Raw genomic sequence first — 18,852 nt, 5'->3', positions numbered from 1 at the left:
GAAAAAAAATGGATTAGCAGTGACAATGCATCATTCTTTCTAGACGTAACTTTAAACAAAGAATAAAGGTTACTAATGCTCTTGTTTATCGCATTACTACAGGGAAGTCAGAGAGTACATTTCAGCTCCCATGCATTTTGTTCTGCACACCAAATAGTAAAACCCACACGATGTACCACAACTGTTCATTTAAGGGATCATGGTCACAGTGTCACTTGATCATTGTCACAAAGGCTCGCTTTCCCCATTTCCAGTGACAAGAAGTGGTCTCCTGAGCCTCTGAGTTCCCTCTCTCGGTCCTCGCACTGCTGCCGGCAGCCTGCCTTTTCTCTTGGCCAGAGTCTTGTGGCAATGGCACAACCTAAAATCATCAAAGAAGCTACCTCTCCTTCTTTTCCTTGGCTTATGCAGCACCACTGCTGGCCTTTATTCTGATTCCAGTGCATTTATTCTTTCACTCATTCATTCAGCATTTACTGGGTGCTTAATAAGCCCCAGAGATCAAACCTGAATAAGATCAGTAGCAAGACTCATAAAGACAAGGTGGTGGAATGTGTCTTAATGGTGTCCCCAAATCTACCATGGCCAAGACCACACTCTTGGTAGTCATCCTTCTTGATTCCTTTTCCAGCTTACTCTATCTCCAGAGAGTCTGTTTCTGGTTAATGGTACTCTCCACATCCTCACATTTGATCTAGTCTTTCCTGGGCTCCCATATTCCATCCCTTGCTGAGTCACGTTAATTATGCCTTGACTATCTCCCTCAGCTGACTCCACATCCTGTGGCCAGCCAAACTAAACTCCTCCTTATCTTCTCCTCATACCATGTCCAAGTCCGACCGTGTTGGTGCAGGCTCAAGCTTCTCCTTCTAGAATGTTCTTTCTCTTCTCTCTGCATGTCCAAAGCCTCATCACTCTTTATATCTGGCTAGCATGCCTACCTCCTCCAAATAGCCTTCCCAAATGTCTCCTTTCATTAAACATCCATTGGTTTCCGACTCTGGCAGGCAATGCACCGCTCGGGGTTGTGGCTATAGAGGTCAAAGATTTGGTTCTTGCTCTCAGGAAGCTCAGAGTCTTGTGGGAGAAGTGGACTAGCAGGCAGGTACCATCATGTGATAACCACCATGGGGTAGAAGGCACAGAGGTGAGGCACCTGTCTCTGCCTTCAAATGGAGAAGCAGTGTTTCCCCAACGAGGTGTTTCAGAGTGTTTTGCAAAGAACCCATAGGAGTTAACAACTGAAGAAAGAGATCTGCAGCATTTTAGACAGAGTAAAGGGCAGATGCAAAGGACAAAACACAAAATGACACAGAAATTAAGTCTGCCAGGAGGTCAGGCATGGGATCCGGAAGGCAGGAGATAAGACTAGAGAGGAAGGGAGGAGTGAGGGTCCTGCAGGTCACATGAGGGATTCTGACATTTATCCTCTGGGCAATCTATAGCCAGAAAGGATTTTTTTTTTTCCTCTTAGATGTGAGGTCAGGAGGTGAATGTGAAGAAGAGGGTAAGGATTAGAGGCAGAAAGCTTAACTAGGAAGACGGGGCAACAATCCCTGGAGGAAATGATGAGGTCATGAACTCATCACTTCTCAGTGCGGTTCCCACACCAGCAGCATCAGTATCAACTGGGCACTTGTCTCACAAGAATGCAGATTTCAGGCCCTAGCCCAGACCTGCGGAGTTAGAAGAAACTCTGGGAGTAGGACCCATCAATCCGTGTTTTAACAAGCCCTTCAGGAGAGTCTAAGGCATAACAGTTTGAGAATCACAGAACAAAGTCCATGGAAGTGAAAACAGATGGACAGGTTTAGGGACATTAAGGAAGGAGAATCTGCTGAGCCTTGTGGGAGCTGGCAACAGAAGGGAAGGAGAGGGAGTGGTTAAGAGAGCTTCCAAACACGTGGTGGTACCCAGTTGTAGAGATGGGGGATGCTGCCGGAGGAACCAATTTGGTTGCAGAAGTGAGGGGAAATGGGTTTGGTTCTGAACATCTTCGGCTAGAGATAAAGTTGCTTTCTTTGACTTCCCACAGCACTTCAAGAATTTTCCAGGACATGCTCTGTTTACGTTACATTATAGTTGAGTTTGTCCACTGCTTTTGTATCATACTGTAAGCTCTTTGAGGGTTTTGGTCAGGTTTTATTTATCCCCCAGAAAGCCAAGCTGATGTGCCTACACAGAACATATACCCATAATTGTTTATGCAACAAAGTACTTCATTTAGAAAAAAATTTTTGGAGTTAAGAAATGTATAAATCACTGAAGACAGAATTACCACTAAGACAATGAATTTAGCCCTTCTGGGACAGACCTGTCCGTTTATTACCCTGGTGTCATATGAAACTAACAGTTTTACTATTACAACATCTCGGATGTAACAAAACCAAACTATCATTTTCTGAGTGGTTCCTAGGCTATGCACTGTACCTATACCCTCTTTATATACATGCTCTCATTTCATCCTCAAATGATTCCACGAGTTAAGTAGTATTATCCAAGGTTTACAGGTTAAGAAACTCAGGCACAGCAAGGCTACATAGATTGCTTAAGGTCTCACTGCTAGAAAAAGGTAGAGCTAGGATTCAAATCCAAGTCTGTCTGACACCAAAAATCCTGCTTTTTATCACTAAGCTGCAATCTCCTCACCATTCCCACTGCTGTTTTTTAAACTGAAGTATCGTCAGTTACAATGCATCAATTTCTGGTGTACAGCATATTGTCCCAGTCATGCATATATACATATGTATTCATTTTCAAATTATTTTTCATTAAAGATTATTATAAGATATTGAATATAGTTCCCTGTGCTATACAGAAGAAATTTGTTTTTTTAATCTATTTTTGATCTCTACATAACCTGTTAAAATGGAAGGAAGAGGTTGGTTAGCAAAATAACTCTGGAGACTAAACAGTGTTTATGGGGATATGAATTTTCTACCTTCCATGTGATGAAAAATGGAAAGAAAGTTCTGACAGGTGGAAAAGCATTAAAAATAATAAAAAATAAAAGCTTTAAAATATCAAAGAGAATATTTTTTAAAGTTCAAGGTGGGAAAGCAGTATACTATAATAAGCGAAGAATAAATTTAAAATACTAAAAAAAAAAAAAAAAAGGAAAAAAAGTAACCAGGTAACACATTAAAGGAAGAAGTTAAATCACAGCACATCCGAGAATGAGACAGAATTGAAGTTAAAAAAAAGAGGCAAGAATCAAACAGAATTTATAATGCAGAGGATATATCAGGCAGTAGTTTTTAATCTTTTGCTTTCAACCTGAGATGATAGAGCAGAAAACCTTTACCTGCAGTTCTACTAACACAGCTAGTTAGTAAAAGACTTTTGGGAAATGCTTGTAAGCAGTAACTGACAGGTATTGACCCTATTCTGATCTGAATTCTTGTGTCACTCATGAATAACTAGATGCCCTATAATTTTGCAAAGCATCTTAAATGAAAGAAAAGGCATGTTTTTATACATCAAAACCAAATAAGGACTAGCTCAGAGGAGAGCTCCTTGGTCCTTCAACCTCAGAGGCCAAGAGGATGGCTGTGGGCTCACGCTACCATTCCCTCTTCCACCTGCATGAGGAAGCCCTTCCAGCCGGAGGTGGGACGGTCTGCATACCTTCTGCTTGGGGCTTGTGCAGTCAGTGCAACAAACCCATGCCTGCAATGAAGAAGAAGACCACCAGGGGGAGCAATAATGTGACCAGGCAAAGGGGCTACATCTGAATAGAGAAAATCAATCTAGTGGCTACAGTTGGAAGGAGATGAGAAAACATTTTAATTTTTCAGGCCTTGTTGCTTCTTCCTGGCTTTTTTTTCCTTTTCTTTCCATTGGGTTTTCATTAGAGAACTCAGCTTTTGTCTACAGGATTCCGAGATAAGACTTTGTTCGCAGAGCTGGGTGAACTTACCCCTGTAGCTTGGAGATTGGACTCAGCTAATCTTTCTGGTTTGAGTCCAAAATCCGGTTGGAGCAGCTCAGATGCCTGTGGACACTGCCCCTCCTACTCCAAGGTCAGGAAACTCTGAGGTTCATTCTAAAGGAGACTTTTCCAAAATGTCTCAAGAAAGGGTAAGGTTTCTGGGATAAATGTGCAGGCTCCTGAGGAGACATCCCTTAATATGGATGAAACACGACATCTTCAGAGGTTTCAGGGATTCTTCGGTGAAAGGAATTTTTCTTGCTTAGTGGAGGATTTATTCTTTTAATAAAAGGAAAACTTTTTAATAATTACAGCCTTTCATGCAATGATTCTTCTCTAGAATTGTGCACGAGGATCTCCTGGGGAGCTTTCTCCCCCAGGATACAAATGCCTGGGCTCCACCATTAAGAATTTAACTCAGTATTTTGTAGCAGGACCTAGAAACATGTGTTGTGAAAGAGCTCCCTGGAAGATTCTGATGCCCATGATGGTTAAGAATCCTTTTTTAATTGATCTTTCACTGCCCATGAATAATTTCTTTACCCTAACATTCAAGGTTCTCCAGGATTTGACCCCAGTTCACTTTCAGTTCTTACTCTCCCACATTCTTCTTGAACGCTTGTTTTTCCCTACAAAGTGAGTGATAATACTTTCCTAATAATGTTGCTTAAAGGATTAAAATAAGATAACAAACATCTTTGTGCTGTCCGGTGCTCAATATACCACAATAATAGTAGGTCCCCAATGAACATTCATCAAAAGGAATAAAGACAGTGGCGAGACCTGCCTCCAGAATGAATGAGCAAATCTTCCCCTTTAAACGGAGGCCCACTGACCCTGCCTCAGGGAAACCTATGAGAAACCCCCATGGCCCCAAGACTGTTTCCAAATCTAATCTGGTTTCTTTCAGTGAGTTTTCTCGTCCTGAGTCACATTGCTTTGTAAGTCACAGTCAGACTTGGACTTTGCAGTGGGTGTTAGCAGTGGTGAAGGGAATTTAAAACACTATAAAGAAATTCTGTTTCTGACCAAGCGGTTAAAGCAACGTAGAGCACACAGACATAGGAGCTCTGTATCTACCCTCTGAATACTTTTCAAGATTTTGATCGGTTGAATGGCTGTTGAATAGAGTCGGAGCAGATGTGGAGTTTACAGTGAACGAGCAGCCTTTACCGGTATGACTGAGGGATGCATACAGGCTGGTCCACCACCTCCCAAACTGTGACTCAGAGTTCCGTGGGAGGCACGCGAGAGCCACAAAGACTCATAAAGGGTCCCCTGGCCAGCTAAGACTAGGGAACTCTAGGTGAAAGTCAGTTAAACAGATTCTTCACTTTGATTTTAATTGAAAGAATTCTCAGAGTTTAAAATGTGAATAATTCTTGTGACTCTCCTATGGGGGGACAAGAGGGCGGCATTTCCCCAATTTATTGAAGCATGATATTTTCTTTTCTTTTTTTTCAGTGTCTTCGGGGACTAGGATTCTAAGGAACACACTTAGGAAAATGCTGATATGACGGTTTCGATGGGGATTCTTAACACTGTCTGTAGCCTAGCATCTCCAGTGGCATTTGATTAAAAAAAAAAAAAAAAAAAAGCTTTCTGGATCCTGCTCCAGAGTCTCCAGGAGAAGGGCCATTGCAAACACATGTTTCAGAGGTTCTGCTGGAGACCCTGCTGTGCAGCCGGAGCCAACAGCCGCTGCAGTGGGACAATGGCTCCTGGATTCAGGACAGCCAAGTTCAAGTCCAGGTGCCACGAGTAGTCATTTTAGTACGTTATAGTGGGAAAGTGACCACATCTAGTTGTCTTATTTTTCCCATCCATAACATAGGAAGTCAAACTGACTCACTGGTATAGTTTTAGGTCCAAAAGAGTTAAATGAGATAATGAAGTAAAACAATTAGCACATAGTTAGCGCTGTTTCCAACTCGTAATCCTCAGTAGCTTCGGGATAAATAAAAATAGTAAAAGAATTTGCTTTCTTGATCTTTTGGGCTCATATGCCAACAATTTTTGGCCTTTCCAACAAGAATGAAATAATTTTGAATTCTTATGTCTTTGATATGCCTGTGGCACTTCGATTTTTATTGTCTTTAGATCAATGTTCTGAAAGGGGTCAGACCATTAAGAAAGATGCCTGTAAGTCTTTTGGAAATCACACCCCGTGTCTTCTGGAAATAGTTCCTCATCTTTCAGATTGTATGCAATCTCCATTTTCCAAGAGATCATCTAAACTAACCCAAGAAATTGAAATCTGGCTTTACAACATAAATGAAATGATGTCATCATGGATTTGCATTATATGCCCTGCAAAGGTCCAACACTGGACCATGCTCTTCAACTGAGGCAGAGTTTTCTAAAATATTAACTTCAAAGGCATTTCTATTTCTCTAAGGGCAGATGTAATGAGATTTTTATAGACATTCTAACATATGCTGTCTTCATGCTTTCTTTAATTTTTAATAATCCTTTCAATGTCTTATTCCATTAAACAGATTTTTAAAATCTAGTACTGAGTGTGTGTGTGTGTGTGTGTGTGTGTGTGTGTGGTGTGATGACAGCCACCCTCCAGGGAGAAACATATGTGTGAATTTGACTTTGGCCCAGGGAGGTGCCATTGTCTATGAATGAAATGGTACAGATAATTCCAGTCTTATAAGCGGATACTTTTCCGAAGTTCATTTGTAAGTCAGTAGTTTGGAACTTGGAACACATTTTCTCATAAAAGAAACGTTCCACATGGTGGATGGAGTCCCGGGTCAGCCCACAAGAGCCTGTTTAACTCGTGCCGCACCTGAAGCGCAATTGTTATTAACTTCAGAGAACAACGTTTCCATGGGAACGTACTTTCAGCGTTCTGTTTGTCTAGTGTTGAGAACCACTGACGATAAAACTTTAACTCATCTCTTAAATCACTTCTCCCCTTTTCCTTTAATAAATTACCAAGAAGAGGAGCCATTCATACCACAAATTATTTCCTGAATATATTAGGTTAAAATAATATTTTTTTCTCTGCTTGTTTTATGCACTTTAAACTTTGGTAAAAAGATGCATATAACAAGGAAAAAAAGAGTTTCTTTAAACATTCTTGAACCACTTTCAAACTTGGTGCCTTGTCCTGGCATTTCCTGGCTCACTTTGTATGTCACGGCCTGGTCAGCTGTCTGCAGAGTGGCAACTGTCATGATCTTATGTTTCTTTTTACAAGGAAATTGTTTGTTTTTATTCTATTGTATCTTTACCTTTCTCTGAAGTTTTTAAAACTTGTCTTATAATTTAATAGGAATCTGGAATAATGAAGTAATGAAATATATTCTAGGTCACACTGACCACAGGAATCAGAAATGTTTCAACTAATTATACACAGATTATGGTAGAAGTTGTATAAATATATCACAGAATCACAGGGCTGGAAAGAACCTTAAAAGATTGTCTAGTCTATTCCCTGGCTTCTGGACAAGCCAATCATTCCAAACAGATGAGAACTAACCTCTATTTTAGAGGAGAGGGATGACTTTGGCTTTAACCCTTTCTAAAAGATTTACAAATTATATAACATTAGTAAATTATTCTTAATTTTTAATCTAGATCCTTCCTTTGACAGTTCCGACTGTACTTTACTTTCTCATATGTGCTCCTCATGGGGAAAAAAGTAGGTTGATTCATGTAAAATCTTGCAGTAAATTTAAATATCATATTCTGTGCTCTCTCTTCCAGGGCCTTCCTGAACATCTCACTGTCTAATACCTTAGTTTCTTTGCTGCCTCTTGGTTACACTTTTCATCAGTGGGAACTAAAATTGAGCTATTGTGTTTCACGAGGCTGCAAGAACTGAGAATAGTTCCCACGCATAGGAACATTAAAGTATAATCTGATAAGCAGACCCGAAGAATCAAAAGAAAACCAAATTTAACATTTATAATAAAATTTCAACAACAAAGTGTATCTATTACAATCATTTTCTTCCAGGTAGTGAAAAGGGCATAACCAGCCCTAATCATATTAGCTCTTCAACCAGGTAAGGAATTCAAAGAGAAGCTACCCTTATAAAATGTGATATCCTTAAATGTCACCAAATATAATTTTTCTATCGAGAGCCTACGAGAGAACCTGCAAGGGGTGATCTCAAAAGTCTTTCTCGATTGCTGACGACTATTTGGACTTATTACTCAGAGACCCTTTAATGGAAGTTTTCAAAGGGATGGACATACTGATCTTTTCACTGTGGAAGACACTAAACATACAGGCTTTATACCAAGTACTGTTGTCTGTGTTACTGACTTAAAATAGTCCTACCGTCCCCCATGATAATAGAGGAAGGAAGGCTACTTACTGCATATTTCCCTTGAGAGGAAAGGAAATATGAGAGGTTTTGAATGCCTCAAAAATGGAGGTTATGTCAAAAAGAAGTAGACATGGGTGGAAATTTCCATAATTATAGTCTCAACCTGATAGTAAACAATGTGCCTTGTTTATTCCCCAAACTTACAGACTCATTGAATGGTGTGATGGTTAATTCTGTGTGTCATCTTGACTGGTCAAGGGGGTCTCTGGATTAAACAATATTTCTGGTGTTCCTGTGAGGGTGTTTCTGGTTGAAATTAGCATTTGAATCATTGGACTCAGTGAAGCAGATTTCCCTGCCCACTGTGGGTGGGCCTCATCCAATCCCTTGAAGGCCCGAGTAGAACCAAATATGGAGGGAGGAGGAGTATGATTTTTTCCCCAGCCTCACTGAATTAAGCTGGGGCATCTCATCTTATATTCTTCCCCTGCCCTTGGACTGGGATCTGCATCATTAGCTCCTCTGGTTCTCAGGCCTTTCACTTGGACTCGGACTCAATTACACCAGTGGCTTTCCTGGGCTCTCAGCTTGTAGGTGGCAGGTTGTGGGATTTCTCAGTCTCCACTGTTGCACGAGCCAATTCCTCACAAGACATCTCCTTTTCTATCTGTCCGTCTATTGATAGATATATCTCCATCCTACTGATTCTGTTTTCTGGAGAACTCCGACTTACACTGGTGGCCACTCATCCATCCTAAGTATCTAAGGGGACAGAGGCAACTTTCTGAGACCAGGCTAACAACCTTGATTCTATACAAGGACTGTGAGAGCACCAGGCCTAACTTTTCTTCATCAGCAAAGCACCTGAGTGGAGCCCGTCAGCCCTACTTTGGTATAAGCTTACAAAGTAGGATCTGTCTCCACAGCTTCCTGCCAGAGTATAGCACCCCTACTCCACCACCAGCATGTCCACTTGTACGACTCGGCTATATTAGGGCAGATTTGTTCCTGGGAAATTGGACAATTCTTTTGTCACCACTGAATATGCCAAAAGCTGTTTTGGAAGCTCAACACCCCTTGAACTTACTATAACAGGAAGTTCATGCCCCATCAACCAACCAGATTCCTGGCCCAAAGAGGGTATTCTCTTTATGATAACCATAAAAATGTGAGACACTTCTGAGGAAATGCAGAGGAAGAAATATTAAAATAAAGTTGTCTTCTTTTTGCTCTCAGGATGCCAGCACTACTTATAGCTCAGTGGTGTAACCATCTGAGATTGAAGCATTGCTCATTTTAGCTAAATAGACAATGACCAGTGGACGCTGCCCTTCACTGGTCTTAAGAAAAGTATTCCTCCAGGGAAATTTCCTGGTTTGAAGACTTCTGTCAGAGCCCTGACTTAAACTTCCTTCCACACTCTGGCAAAAATACAGGATGAAATTATACCTCTGGTGTTCATTCGTTAAGGGTTTAAAGGGTGTTCTAGAAGGCACCCACTAATTACACAAACAAGTTAAAGCAAAGTACAGTTTAACCATGGGCAGAGACAACTTACTTGTTCATTTTTAGTAAGCCTGGTTTTGTTGTGAATGTCTGAAGTGACCAAATTGAATCCATGCTTCTCTGACAAGATTCTCAGAAGCAAGACCACGGTACGACTCCCACACTTGCCAACTCTGTTATACACCACCTGGCTCGGGAAAGGCAGCACCTGGGAAAGAACCAGAGAGCAAATGAGTGACTTTGGGGTTAAAGCAGCTCGGCCCCTCCCCTCAGTTTCAGAATAATAAGTGTTTGCTCTATCTAAATGAGAAAGGTCCATATGGAGTGAATGAGAGGACAGAAGTAATGAGCTCATGTTTAATCTTCATAGTGCAACTTGAGAGAAACACTGGACTCATTACCTATCTGCACTGATACTTAACCCTGGCAAAATTTCATGCCGTCTATAATAGTGGTTGTGATGCTTCTTTTGTTTTTCCTTAGGAAGAAACTACATAAATGTGTGCTTTAATGGTAATATTCTTTTGCAAGTTATATTATGCTTATATATTATTACAATTTAATCTGGAGAATACTCAAAGAAAATATAGGAAATTTTAAAGTTGAGATGTAATTTAAATATGATAAAATTCACCCTTTTAAAGTATACAAACACAGCAGGTTTAGGTACATTCACTAAGTTGTGAACCATCACCACTACCTAATTGCAGAACATTTTCATCATCCCCGAAAGGAATTCCATACCTGTTAGCAGTTACTATCCATTTACTTCATTACCTTGATCCATTGAAACCATTTACCTACCTTCTGTCTCTATGGTTTTGTCTAGAGCATTCTGAAGATCTCACATGTTCAGAATCATATAACGTGGCATTTTGTGTCTGGCTTCTTTCACTGAGCGTAATGATTTCTAGGTTCATCAGTGTTGCTGTTGTGTGAATTGGTACTTCATCTCTTTACATGGCTGAATGACGTTACATTGTATGGATATACCATATTTTGTTTACACATTCATCAGTTGAAGAACATTTGATCTGGATTGCTTCCACTTTTTGCCAACTATGAATGATGTTGCTATGAACGTTTATGTATAAGTTTTTGTGTGGACATATGGTTTTGATTTTACCTTGAGTACATCCTACAGTGGAATTGCTGGATCATAGAATAACTCTTTAATTTTTTGAAGAACTGCCAAACTGTTTTTAATATAGCTGCACCATTTTATATTCCCACCAGCAATGGATGAGAGTTTCAATTTCTCCACATCCTTGCCAACACTTGTTATTGCTTGTTTTTTTATTATCATTATTATTATAGACATCTTAATGGACATGAAGTGGTATCTCATTGTGGTTTTGATTTGCATTTCCCTAATGACTAATGATGTTGAGCACATTTGATGTGTTTATTAGCCACTTGTATATTTTCTTTGGAGAAATGTCTATTCAAATCCTTTACTCATTTTAAAATGGAGTTATTTGTCTTTTTATTGTTGAGTTTTAAAAGTTCTGTATTTTTTCTGGATTTGGAAATATATGACCTGAAAATATTTTCTCCCATTCAGTGGGTTGTCTTTTTACTTTCTTGACAGTGTCAAAGCACAAGTTTTTAATCTTGATGGAGTCCAATTTATCTAATTTTTCTTTGGTTGCTTGTGCTTTTGGTATCCTATCTAAGAAATTATTGCCTAATCCAAGATCACAAAGATACACACCTATGTTTTCTCTGAAAAGTTTTATAGTCTTAGTGCTAACATTTGGGTCTTTGATTCATTTTGAGTTGATTTTGTGTATGGTGTGAGCTACTAATCTAATGTCATTCTTTTGCATGTGAATATCCATTTGTCCCAGTACCATTTATTGAAAAGATTAATTTTTTCTCCATTTAACTGTTTAGGTACCCTTATTAAAAACCCACTAACCATACATATGTGGGTTTAGTTTTGGACTCTCAATTCTATTCCATTGACCTATATGTTTATCCTTACACTGGTACCACAGAGTATTGATTACTATTGCTTTATTGTAACTTCTGAAATCAGGAAGGGTGAACCCCTGCAACTGTGTTCTTCTTTTTCAGGACTGTTTTGGCTATTCTGGGTCCCCTGCATCTCCATATAAATTTTAGGATCAGTGTGTCAATCTCTGCAAAAAAAGCAGTTGAGATTTTGATAAAGATTGTGTTGAATCTGTAGATCAATCTGAGGACTATTGCCACTTTAATAATATTAAGTCTTCCAATACATGTACATGAATGTCTTTCTAGTTATTCGATTTTCCTTTAATTTGTTCCATTGATGTTTTGCAATTTTCAGTATGCAGGCCGCACAGTCCATTTATTCCTTTTGATGCTATTATAAATGGAATTATTTTCTTAATTAGTATTTTTATTGACTGTTCACTGATTTTTGTATATTGATCTTGTATCCTCTAATCTTGCTAAACTCACTTATTAACTCTAATAGTATTTTGTGTGGGTTCTTTAGGATTTCAATACACATGATCATGTCATCTGCAGACAGATAGGGTTACTTCTTTTCCAATATGGATGCCTTTTATTTCTTTTTCTTTTCTAATTGCCCAGTTATAATGATTTTGATAGACTAATAAGCAATTACACATAGCATCTGATCAAATATTTATATCCTCAGCAAAGATATTATTTCCATTTTGAATGCTCAGCATTGAGCAATAATTGACAAATGATAATCAAAAGATTCCTTCACTTAGCACGTATTCATAACAAAAGGCCATAAAAAGGCCCATAACTAAAGAATATAGTACAATATAAACATAAATATACCCCAAATTTGCCTTTGGTATATAAGTTGAATTTTTGTCTTTGTAATTGTAGGTTTACTTATTTTCTTAAGATATTTTATATGCAAAGTAGCATTTCATAAATTCGGAGCTTCAAGGCTAATTGTCATTGGCGTAAAACAGAATATCCACATCATTCACTTAACAACCAGTCATGTACCACTTTGATATAGTTTTTCCAGCATATATAAATATATATTTTTAAAATAAGTAGTACTTTGTTTCCTTAGGGCCGGACAGTATCTTCTATTATGTGTCCTCACAGTGCCTAGAAAATGCCTTGTATATATAGGGCCTCAACAGGCATTGACTGGTTCTTGGCAGCTTGAAGGGATTTACGAATTAACACAATGATTCCACTAAACTGTGAGTCCAGAATAATTTTCAAAGATAGCTGATCTCTCTGACTGAATGCTAATAAAACTCATCAGGGTAAAAAGACCATCATTATAAAAGGTCATTTTACTTATGGTTCAATCCATGGAGTATCCCAAAAGTCTGTTCTCTGGCAATGACTGCAGAAGTTCAGATATTCAGATAAATCACTTAGTTCTTATTTATGAGGTTATGACCCAGGGAGGTTGAACTGGGCTTCATGTTCAATGTAATGATATTAATAGTGTTTGTAAGTTGGATTTTCCATAATAACCAGGCTGGGAGATGGACTACAGTCCTAACAGAGCTGCCAACATAAACACAAATTTTAATTTCTTTGGAAAAATAAACTGTTCAGGAATTAGGTGAATGCATTTTTCCTTGTCTTCTAGCACAGCATAGAACAACAAGGGAGAATTTGTTCTGACTAAATTGATGACTTAGAAGATGTGAGTTACCACATATTAAGTACTTTATTCTAAGAGTGCAGGTATACCTTAGAAGATTTAAATGAAGAACAGAGGCACTTAGAAACCTTAGGTGGAAACACTTAATTTCCCTGGAATTTCTTAGGTAATTAATGCAGGTGCAGGCTTAATATCTATCTACAACCTTTTGCTAATAGCTCAAGATGTTATTTACCTTTGGGTTATTGGTTAGTGTTTAAAAAATACATTCATTCCAATTATTTCATCAGTTTTGTGGAAAGCTCCCAAATAATGATTATAAATATTGTTATTTAAAAAGAACACATATAAAAACTAAAATCCCTGCATCATTCTTGAAGCTACACCTACAATAATAATTGAAAAACAGGAGAGCTTAACATCCCCAGCATGACTCCAATTTTACCATTTCTTTAAACACCAATGTACAGCTACAGAGTATGAACGTAGAGCGAGGAAATGTGTTTTCAGATAAAGCTTCTGGAATCAGTCTTGTGACTTTTAAAGACATAGCATACACCATCGCAAATATGAAGTTCTCTCAAATTTAGGGTGGGACTTTTAAACCCTTTCCTAAAAACCTATGGAGTCCACTGGAATTGGCAGATTTAGTCAGGCCAAACCAATGTGTTAATTTGATGGTTGGATGATGTGTTAAAATTACCAATGGTAACAAGTTGATTCATCCCTGCTTTTAGTAGAACTATAAATTTGCTCTTGAAGTCTGCTTTACCAGTCATTGTCATCGTTTATTTAAAGTGTACTTTCTGGAATGATGGTGAAAAATACGGAGGGCCAACCCTGACCCTCTCCCAGGCTCTGTGCCATGTAAATTCTTTTAATCCGTGTTAACAATACTGAATCAAATAGCGTAATTATCTTCACTCTAGCTGGGCATTTCTCTAGGATTTTAAAGTATCAGACAATTTAAGCATCATTAATAGCACCTAAGTGACTCTCCTGTGTGCCCCCTCCCTTCCCACATGTCACAGACTCACAGAATGACAGCGTTTGAGGTCTAGAGGAAATCTGCACTAATCCACCCATTCCAGCTCCCTCCCCACTTCTGTCACCCCCACCCCAGCCCGGTCTGTGCTCAACTCTGTTAGAGCTTTATCTTGTCTTTTCATTCTCTCAAATATCCTGGGAAGTAGATATTAAGACTATTTTTAGATGAGTAAACTGAGGCCAGAGAGATCATTTGGCATGTTCAAGGTCACAAAGCTAAAAAGTGGGAGGTACCAACTAAACCCCAGCTCGCAGCTTTCTTGACCTTGAGACAATACTCTGTCTATCCTACTATAACATCACAGGGTGAAAATGATCTTCAGTTTGACTTCTGCAACAGAGATGCTATTTCTTTTCATCATGTCTTGAATGTGTCCAACCTCATTTAATGCTATTGTTCAACAGGCAACTATCACAACCAGTATCATTGGTCATTAGTCATCCATTACTTATGTCCCCAGAAGGCTCAGGCGGAGCTGACAGGAGTCGGTTGGCCTCAGGACATATTTTATAAGCTAATGTAAGCTGGGAGTGTCAGAGCAGCTAATGGGAGAAGAAGAGGAGAAGGATGCAGTTTTCCCTTTACCCCTTCCCCCTAATCTATTGTAAGGAGTCACAGCAGCCTGGATATTGTGACCCACTTCACTACAAAAGGAACAAAATAGGAAGCAATAAGTCATAGTAAAATGTATATAATATCCTAAATGCACTTGACATGTCCATCAAGACAAGCAAATGCCCTCAAATGGTAAACCTATGACTGTGCAAAGATTTCTAAAGACTTCTTAAGATTAACCTCAAAAATCCCCATTTTCTTCCACAGATATTTGCCAATTATCAGGCATCTCAACTTTACTGCTCCCACTCTCATTTGCACACACATTTTGAATCCTTACCCTTTCTTTGGGTGCTCTACAAAGAAGTACACAGCAAAACCCCTTACCCCCCTACCCCTGGCCCAAATGATTCTTCATTCTTGGCAACTCTGGTAATACGAATGTTATGTCTGTGGTTTCTATTTTATGGCCAATTTGTAAAAGTGAAGGGAGCTCCAAAATATTTCACTCCATGAATTATATATTTTTATGTTGCCTGCCTTGTAAGTTCTGCAAATGCCACAAATCCCCAGGGTCTGACAGGCTTGTGTGGAACATGCCAAATAAACAGAAGTCTCTCCAAAATCCTGAGCACAACAGTAACTACCACCAGATGACACCCACCATTTCAATAGCTTACCCCCGGTTTGAAATGGGGAGGGGAAAGAAGACTTCCCAGGTAAAAAGTAAACGTAGTCTGGATGTAGACTTTCATAGCCCATGCTTATAGGTCTCTATGGGGACCGATCTTACTGGAGGAAATTAACATCAATCCTGCTTTTAAGTCTTTGCAAAATGATGTTTAATATGGTATATTACAAGTTGTGGTTCCCAAATGTCTATATATTTGAATTACCTATAGAATTTTAAAAACCCCAGATTTGGGGGCCCTACTCTGAGACTGACTGAAACAGAAAGTCTAGGATGGGGGTCAGGAATGCTACCCTAGGTCCGTTTTGAGGAACCAATATTATAGAGGCCTCCCAACCTTCCACGTTAAGCTGCTGGGTGGTTCCGTGCAGCCTTATGAGGGAGTGGGGTGGGGGTGGGGGTTGCCCCCATGATACTGGAGAATAGTCTGGGCACTCTGGAGAAAGGCACTGTCTTATCCTCCTTGGGCCTCCCTGGAGTGCCGATGGCCTCCCACCCATAGTTCAAAGTCACGATTAACCTGACAAATATGCTTACACTACAGTAAATGTCTACTCACACAGAATGATTAGCAAACGGGTGTGCCGGTTTAACAGAATGTGTAAGTTGACTGAAATGTATACTAAACACCGTCAAAGCATTGGCCCCTTAGTACTAATATTATGCTAGAGATGAAATTATTTTCTTTGAGGAATGAAATTCACGTTGTGACTTTATAGCACCTCCATTCCATGGTTACTTACACCAGTGAGGGGAAGAGTCACGGCCAGAGTTTTGTGAGGTTTGAACTCAGGGACAGGTCTGCTACTCACTGTCAATGTGACTTTGAGCAGCTCAAATCCATTCAGTGAATCCGTATTTGAAAGCTTCCTAGGACACTGTGATGCCAAGAGCTGGTCATGTCACACGGGGAGCCTCAGCTTCCTCATCCATAAGAGGCGAGGGCTGGTTGATAACCCAGTAAATGGTGCTCTCTTCTGAAGCCATTAAATGATTAATTTCAATCCATATTATTATCAAGAAATAACCTGGAAATGCCTTAAAAATTAACACTAGCTTTTAACATTGTTCTTTGCCAAATATATTCATAAAAGAAATACTAAAAAAAAAGTTTCAGTAGAATTACAGACATGGATTCCAACCCCATGGGCGTTCACAGTTCTCTTTCAGAACCATGTCTGTACATGTCCCACTCTGTTTTGGGCTTGTCATGTAATAAATCTACCTTTATGCTCCTCTTATGTTTTCTCTTCCTTTCCATAGTTTTAATCACTTTGAGCTATTTTTTTGTTGTTGTTGTTGTTGTTTTAAGACCATCACCAAACACTAAAGTCCACATGGGGCTCAGCCTTCCAGCAGTGCTTCCCAGAACTCAGTAGTGATCCTCACTGGCTTTTGCCCATCAGGCGATTAATGGTCTTCTGACGGATGCATCTCTGTCGAATCACCATTGACTCTCCAGTCCCCTGGGCTCATTTCCTCCATTCTAACAAATAGGACCCACTAAAGAACTCTCTTTTCCCTCACTGCCATACTTCCTCAGTAGAAAGTTCTTCCTGCCCATGACTCTTACATGACATCACTGTATCCTCTAATTATTCATAACCCATCTTCTTCCAGAAGCCTTGCCAGATCTGAACCTTATGCTTTCTCCTTTCCCCCTGCTCCAACTTGAAATAGTTCCACGTCAAATGTTACCTACAGAAAGACAAATATAGCTATAAATCCTGTACAAATCCATCTGTTTTTATTCCTCTAATAGACTGGGTCTACCTGGTATGTGCAGCATGGATAATTAATACGTATCTGTCTATTAAATAGATAGACTGTTAGGATGAAAATACTATTAAATGTTGTTTTAGAACCAATGCTCTCATATTTATCATTTAAAGGATGCTATTTTGGTTGTTCTCTAAAACTGTAAGGACATTTATATTTTGAAACATTCTTATTTGCTGTAGTACATAAGAAAAAGGATGGTGGAGTGAAAAAAGTTGGCTGGACTGAAAGTCATGAAACTCTGGGTTTCCCCTTGGCCAAATTAGTTGAGTGACCTTGAACAAGTGACCTTGAATAACTTCTCTGGGCCAAAGTTTCCTTACGTACAAACTGGGGGTACTAAACCTGATGATTTCAAGGTTCCTTCCTGTTCACACTCCATGATGTTAAGGCAGGGATACACAATACTTAGAGATGTTTGGAGGGCTATCTAAATGGCATTCTGCACTCTAAATATTCCATTTTGCTCAACCCAAAGTCCTTGTCTCCATGATGTACAACATCATTACATTATTTCCAGGAATGTAATACCCTTCATACTGTAATGGAATCCTCATACAAAAAAGCAATTTTCAAAAGGAGCCAGAAGTAATTTTTGGAAGTGATGATTAAACTACCATAGTTGAACTCTGCTTCAGGAAAAAAAAATGACTTCCAGTTTGATTAAAAACTCAAATTTCAGATGACCTTGGGTGAATGCTATCAATGCCATGGACAGATGAACACTTTCAAATTTCAAACTGACGGATGTAAAGGAAATACACATATTAAGAAAAGGCAGATTGACTTTTAATTCTGCAACACTCTTTATGCTTCTTTCTCTAGTCAGTATGTGAATCACAGACAGAAGTCCATAATCTGGTTATCTCATTACTATAGTATGCTACAGATTTTAAAATTCAAACCTCAGTTTAGCCCATGGAAAAGTGAGTCCATGAAATACTCATATGTTTGACAGAAAAGAGAAATGAGGTCCACATGCCCCATACATGAAACATAAGCAGAACAGGGAAGATGCAAAACTTTTAGAGGATAAACCATTCTGAAGGAATATTTCAAATTGTTTACACAGGACCCGGCCTTGCTTCCACATACATATGGTAGCCCTACTGCACTTGTGTTCAAAACCTCTGTCCACTCTTCTGAGAGCCCCTTAAACCTTCTCTATGGCTTTTATAATCAAAACAAAATGGAGAAAACCAATATGGGTTTGACAATCCCATCTGATCTTCCTGTGTGTGTATATATGCAGGTATATACGCCTTGTATGTTTTGTTGAGTTCAAAGGCACTATAAGTAATACTGTTGTAGTAAATCTGGACCAATTCTAGCTATTTCTGGCACTTTCTTATATGCTGTGTGTTCAGTGATCCAAAAGTCCTTATCAAACAAAACTCTAGGAATGAGAGTCACAGATTTTTCCCAGTAAGAACAGAGAAGAATGCAGGATCCT

General features: G+C 39.1%; 1 protein-coding gene across 2 annotated transcripts in view; it reads right to left on the bottom strand.

The window, feature by feature from the left end:
* The window catches only part of UST (uronyl 2-sulfotransferase), a 385,158-nt gene that overhangs the window by 101,226 nt on the left and 265,080 nt on the right, over window positions 1-18,852 (bottom strand). For both annotated transcript variants that reach the window (XM_032485118.1, XM_032485117.1), the window contains exon 3: window positions 9,778-9,933. In XM_032485118.1, the coding sequence (XP_032341009.1) occupies window positions 9,778-9,933 (156 nt within the window). The remainder of the gene's footprint in view (window positions 1-9,777; window positions 9,934-18,852) is intronic.

The sequence above is a fragment of the Camelus ferus genome, chromosome 8 (genome assembly GCF_009834535.1).
Source record: "Camelus ferus isolate YT-003-E chromosome 8, BCGSAC_Cfer_1.0, whole genome shotgun sequence".
NCBI classification, from domain to species: Eukaryota; Metazoa; Chordata; class Mammalia; order Artiodactyla; family Camelidae; genus Camelus; species Camelus ferus.
This window is presented reverse-complemented; position numbering and strand designations above follow the sequence as displayed.